This window comes from Poecilia formosa, unplaced genomic scaffold (assembly GCF_000485575.1).
Source record: "Poecilia formosa unplaced genomic scaffold, Poecilia_formosa-5.1.2 Scaffold1194, whole genome shotgun sequence".
Taxonomy (NCBI): domain Eukaryota; kingdom Metazoa; phylum Chordata; class Actinopteri; order Cyprinodontiformes; family Poeciliidae; genus Poecilia; species Poecilia formosa.
In genome coordinates this window covers 17131-23395 of record NW_006801133.1, presented here as the reverse complement: position 1 = coordinate 23395, position 6265 = coordinate 17131, and the positions used below count along the sequence as shown (strand labels likewise).

The 6265-nt window shown below is 37.6% G+C and overlaps 1 protein-coding gene across 1 annotated transcript; it reads right to left on the bottom strand.

Moving 5' to 3' along the window:
* Nucleotides 1–14: 14 nt before the first annotated feature.
* On the bottom strand, nt 15–1757 carry LOC103132656 (high affinity immunoglobulin gamma Fc receptor I-like; the record flags this gene model as incomplete). Its single annotated transcript, XM_016667507.1, has 6 exons — nt 1712–1757; nt 1373–1408; nt 939–1208; nt 620–865; nt 352–519; nt 15–175 (listed from the first exon to the last, which is right to left on the bottom strand). Coding segments are annotated over exons 1-6 (912 nt in total), but the record flags the coding sequence as incomplete, so codon positions are not given.
* Nucleotides 1758–6265: the final 4508 nt, after the last annotated feature.

Here is a 6265-nt window from a genome sequence, read left to right as displayed (position 1 = left end):
ATGGAGGAAGTTATTAGATCAGGATTAATAAGGACTGAAGAGGAAAGTTTACTGTGGATGTTTTCAGGCCTCAGAAACATCTTCATCACATCATCATCATCCTCACCTTTGGTTCTCTGATGATGAAGCTGAGTTATCTGGACGTCGCTGTATGTGACGTCATTTCCTTTATCAGCTGGAAGAAACAGAGATTACCCACAATTCACTGCTTCAGGAAATGGTTCAGTTTTATGAGGAAATATCTGACTTCATTTTATTTATTAACATATTTAAAAACTCAGTACTGCAGGTTAAACATTCACAGCACTATGGTGAAACCTGCATTTATAAATCAAGATGTTTGTGTTTCACCTTTTATCTTGTGACGATGTTTCTTCACCAGTAGAACCAGTAAAACCACGAGGCATAAAGAACCAAGAGGAAACAAGATGGAAGGAAGAGAAGAGGAGGGAGGAGGAGGAGGAGGAGTGGTTGGAGGGGCAGAGGTGGTTGTGGAGGTGGAGGTGGTGGATGGTTTCTCTGAGAAGATATATTTATAAAGCTATTGTCCAATTAATCAATAATAAAACTTTATAAATTAAAGTCAGTAATCAAAGTCATGATCATCAGCAGTTCTGACCTTCCACAGAGATCCTGCTGGATGGAGACTCTCCCTGACCGCTGATGCTGCACTTATAGAGGCCTTCATCAGAGCTGGAGACATGGAGGAGGGTCATGTGACCTGATGGTCCATCACCAATGAAGGAGCCATCTTTATAGAAAGCAGCTGGGAGGTTGTGGGCTGGACTCTTTGCTCTGCAGCTCAGAGTGACGTCATCTCCCTCCATCACAGGGAGGACAGGACTCTGCAGGATCACTGATCCACCTCAACACAGAGACAAACTACAGCATTTCATCCATTTCCACACAGCAACACTAACTCCACAGTCTGATCTTACCAGAGACAGAGAGCTGGATGCTGCTGCTGCTGGAGGATCCAGACATGGACTCACACCAGTACAGGCCAGAGTCATGTTCTCTGATGCTGCTGGTTTTACAGGTAGATCCGTTTTTATTCCACCATCCATCTTTATCACACTCAGTCCTGGTCTCTAAGGTTGTGTTTCTCCTCACAGTTCCTCCATCAGAGCTGTTTTCATCCTCACAGATCAGAGTCACTGATTCTCCTTCAAAGAACTGAGATCTGCTGGGACTCACAGTCAGAGCAGCTTGAGAGACTGAAATAAAATCACTGATTCAGATTAAAACATTTCTTCATAAAAACATTAAAATGTCTCCATAAACAGCAAAGGTATTTCTTCCGTTTTATAATCTTTTTCTGGGGACTTTATCATTTCCCGCTCTGAGATAATAAAGTATAAACTTTACTAACCTTGGTTTATTCTGCAGCCCAGCAGGAAACTCAGACCTACAGATAAACATGAAAACTGGTTTTATTCAAAGTTCAGACATATAACTGATATCTGTGATAGAAGCAGACATTCATCAGTTTTTATAAAACATTTCAGATTTTTGCTCCTTTAATGGTTTTCTAATCACTTCAGGTCTTTAGTTCACATATTAGGATTATTTTTAATCTTGTAACTCAAACCAAGTTTTAAACCTGCTGATCTCAATTCAGTTTAACTTGTTTCTCCTTCGTCCAGCACCACCATCATCATCATCAATAATCAGTATCAACCATTAAATCAATCAGCAGATATGAACTTACAGAGCAGCAGACTCTGACTTGTTTCCTTCATGGTTTCTCTCGTTCATTTGACGTTTTTCGTGTCTGACTGGAGAGTAAAGAGAGAGAGAGAGAGACCGCCCTCTTCCTTAACGCAGCTCTGCTGCTTCCTCTCTTCATTATGCATCGCTGATAGAGTTATGGATCATTGGCCATCATCGTCATCAACATGATCAGAATTTTCTTGTTCACAAAAATCCCCAAACAAATTTAATCAAATATATTCCATATTAAAATCTAAGGGCTGCACAGTGGTGCAGTTGGTAGAGCTGTTGCCTTGCAGCAAGAAGGTTCTGAGTTCAATTCCAGTCTGGGTTTGAGTGTGTGTGTGTATGGTTGTGTGTCCTGTCTGTCTCTGTGTTGCCCTGTGACAGACTGGTGACCTGTCCAGGTCACCCCACCTATCGCCAGGACCGTTAGCTGGAGAGGAACCAGAACCTCCTGACCCCATTAAGGACAAGGTGTTAGAAAATGGATGGATGGTTAAAATCCTGGCTGAGGCCTTTTCTCTGTGTTGTTTACAATCAGTTGTGTAATGAAGAGACCTGAGGTCTCATTTCTAAAGGTGGTCTTCATCAGTTTCTACACAAAGGTTGTGATGTAACTTGAAGGAAGAACATGTGGCCCCTTACATCATCTCTGTCTCAAACACACACTGAGGTGGAGAATTGAGCAGGTTATTTCATGATTCCTGTCAAATATTTAACTTCACTCTATAGCAAAGTTTAACTGTAGACTGACTTTATAATAAGCATTCAGAAAAAGAGTCTGCTTATGCTTCCACTGATGAACCATAACTTCTGTAAAGGTTAACACAAAGTGGGGATGGGGTTAGGAGCACGGGTGAAAATAAGGGCGTACAGTAGGGTACTGCGTACCCCTAAAAGATTTAGCGGGGGTACGCAGTACCTGCAAGAGAGAGGAGCGGCCGTAAAAAGTGCATCCATCAGCTGAGACAGATACATTTTTGAAGAACAATCGAAAACACGACTTAATCAGTCAATGAATAGCTTTTTTTCTCATTTCATATTGTTTCTGAATTGTTCTTGGCTAGTGATAGGTAATTTTCAAACCTACATAAAAGAACCACAGACAATGTAGGCCTATATGAATTTTAAGCCAGAACTTTTGCCAAAGGAGAAGCTTCAGCAAACTGTTCACAGAGTATTCTGCTCTCTCTCTGCTAGAGCAGGCCTTTTATTTGGGAAAACGATACTTAGATAGGATAAGCAATAAAACAGATGGCAAGCTCTATCTAACACACAGGTCATCAAGCTCTTTCCTTTGAGAGCTAACTCTGAAGGGAACAATCAGTTCCAAAAGTATTCAACACAACAAAAAGTCTTCACACAGACAAGAAAATCACGTCAATACTGATTAATATCAAACTGGTTATTGGTTGATTAATGAGCTAAAGTAATAATAGAAATGATAACACAGAAAATCCCCAACAGCTAGAGCAGGGCTGCAACCTGTTGATCACGGAAGGTTTTGAGTCATAATTAATAATAATAATTATTTGTTAAATAATTATTTTATCCATTTTATTGTGACTTGTATGATTATTACTATAGTAATCATTCATGTTATAACTGCATGGAGGCTGTTTGTTGCGACTTATACTTTAATTCATAAACTAACCTGGTTTTAATTAAGCTCCATATGACAGAGAGACTTTGATATTGTGAGGTTGTTATTCTAACTCGTTCATCAATGTTTTTATCTTCAACATGTTTGCAGTCTAACTAAGCAAATGAAGATGAAAGAGGAAGTAGATAAATCAGGTGTTAGAAACTTAAAGACTTTCTGTCTCAGAAGAAGCTCCGACTCCACCAGATCACCAACCAGCTCTGAGGATGAACCTCCACATCGTCTTCATGATGGAAGTTTGTTTTTTCAATGAGTAGTGTTGAGGAAAAATGATTATTTTTAGTGTTTAATACGGTTTAAACTTTTATGAACAAATTTCTTAATTTTGAACAGGTTTCCGTTAGTGATTTAAAACTAAACTATTGCTGGGTAAGTATTCAAAGTACCACAGTTTGATCCCCAGATCAATCAGTGATCTGGGGATCAAACTGTGGTCCCCAGATCACTGGTGACCATCAGGAAGGGAATGTGATGGTGGGAAAACTTTGACGAAATGTTGTGGGGACTTTATTTCAGGTGGTTTATAGATCTTACTTATTAGAAATGGCCTCATGTAGTGTAACCAGGATAATTTTTTCCATTTTTGTTGGATTCAGTTTTATTTTATTATTTTTTTTATTTAAAGATTTATTTAAAAATAAAATCCTATTTTCCTTAATTTATTCAGCACAAAATAAACCAAGCAAGAACAAACAACACTCTTATTAGAGATTGTTTGGTATTATCATTTTGTTATTACTTTAGTTCATATTCAGTCTAATGTTAATCTATAGTTAATCAACATTCAGTATTATTGTGATTTTCAGTTTAAAGTGTTCTCTTCCTTCTGGGTGTATAAACTGACCTGGAGGTCACATCTGCCTGTTTGTTTTCATGTGAAACAGTTAACTCTGTGTTTCCCAGACCTTGAATTATGGTTCCACAGGTGCCTCCTTATCAACCGGAATACTCCCTACCTTAGAAACTGTGTGTGTGCAGTAATATTTTGTCTCTGCTGTCTTCCTTACCTATCCTCCTTCTTTTTGCTTGATAATAAAAGACAAGCTGTAATCAAAGGTCTTCAGACGCTCAGTGAACGGCTCAGAGGAGCAGTTGGCGGAGACTTCTCCTTTTGCAAAAGCTTGGTCATAAAATTCATATACGTTGTCTGTGGTTCTTTTAATGAAGGTTCAAGGAAAATACCCATCAACTCTGTTCTCGCTTGGTTCTAAAGTCACATGCTCCACGTCAACATGCTAAATTGACAGCTGCTGCTTATATAGCTAAGGAACAGCAGTGTGCTGCACTCAGAAATGAACACATTGGCAGATCATAAAAGAAGTGATATGGAGCTATTTCAGTTGTCATTTTATTGAAGGTTTAATAATTAAACACAAATTTATTTAGTAGGGTTATTAATTTACTAATTTTTTTTGTTTTCAACACCATTTTCACATAATTCGGAAAATACTAACTATAATCCTTCCTGGACTTTTTCTGTGAAGAACCCAGAGGGGGTTATTTAGTTATTTATTTCATTAATAGTGTTATTATTTATTTCCTGACTTGTTTTGTGAAGAACCCAGAGACGGTTATTTGGTTGTGCTTTCAGGAAAACAATACATTTTTACATTTAGGCTCCTGCGATCGTCACTTTTTCTGTTACAAACCGACTCCGGCCCCCACCAGAGAAGGGAAAAGTTATGTGGCCCTCACAGGAAAAAGTTTGGGGACCCCTGACTTAAAGTATACTTTTATTTAATATATTAAAAGTGTATTTTGGTACAATTATGTTTAAGTGTGTTTAAAGTACTAATTTCGAAATTGGTACAAGTGTATTGTTCGTATACTTCAGATATACTTATAGGCAGTACACTTAATAATTAGTATACTTAAAGTGAACTTTCAGAAATTTAAGTATGTTTGAAGTATACTAAGGTATACTTTTTTTTCACCAGAGTAATATTAGTAACTTATAAAATGAGAATTTGAAATCTAGACCAAAAATTAAAAATATTTACCATGACATTGAGTTAATCAACGTTGTTGATTCTAATATTATTGTGTGGAATACCAGCCATTTCAAATCACACATCAATATAAAATTCATGACATGTCAGTCAGAGGTCCCACATCTTGCATCAAAAAGATCAGATTCAGAAGCTCCATAGCAGATGGAAACATGCCAAGAATTATCTTGATATATAAACTGACATTGACAATAACACAAAGGATTCCATTTGGACATAGTCTGTTTTAATTATTCGAAGACATTTCAGTAAGAGATTTCTCTTTTTGTGCTTGAAATAAGAAAATTTTACTCATATAAAATAAGTTCTAGACTTGAAGTTTGATTGGTAAATATTGATATTCTAGATTCTAGCACATATTTATTTACTCAATCATAATAAATAATATTTTCTTAAATCAAACTTTTATATCTTAGTAAGATAATTAAATACAAAAACACTTAAAATGAGAAAAATATTCTAACATAAACTCCTCTTGGTGAGAAAAATGATCTTGTCAGAAAGAAAAGAAGAAAAATCTCCTAAATTTAAGATATTTAATCTTACTGAGATTTCAGTTTTTGCAGCCTAGGTAGGAGACGCTGTCAGATCCTTGCCAGCATGCCTAGGTGGGACCCATGTGGGGGAAAGGAGGGCTGATATTTGGGTCCCACATGGGTTTGCCCATGTGGGGCACATGTGTCAAACTCAAGGTCCGCGGGCCACATGTGGCCCGCCATGTCATTTTATGTGGCCCCCCAGCATTTTATAAGTCCATGATTGACTTAAAATAGGTTTTGAGCACGAATTGACGACAAACTACATCTCCCATAATGCATTCCGATTGTTACCCGCCAACATTACGGCTTCTCGCCACTAGAGAGCAGCAGAGTCACCT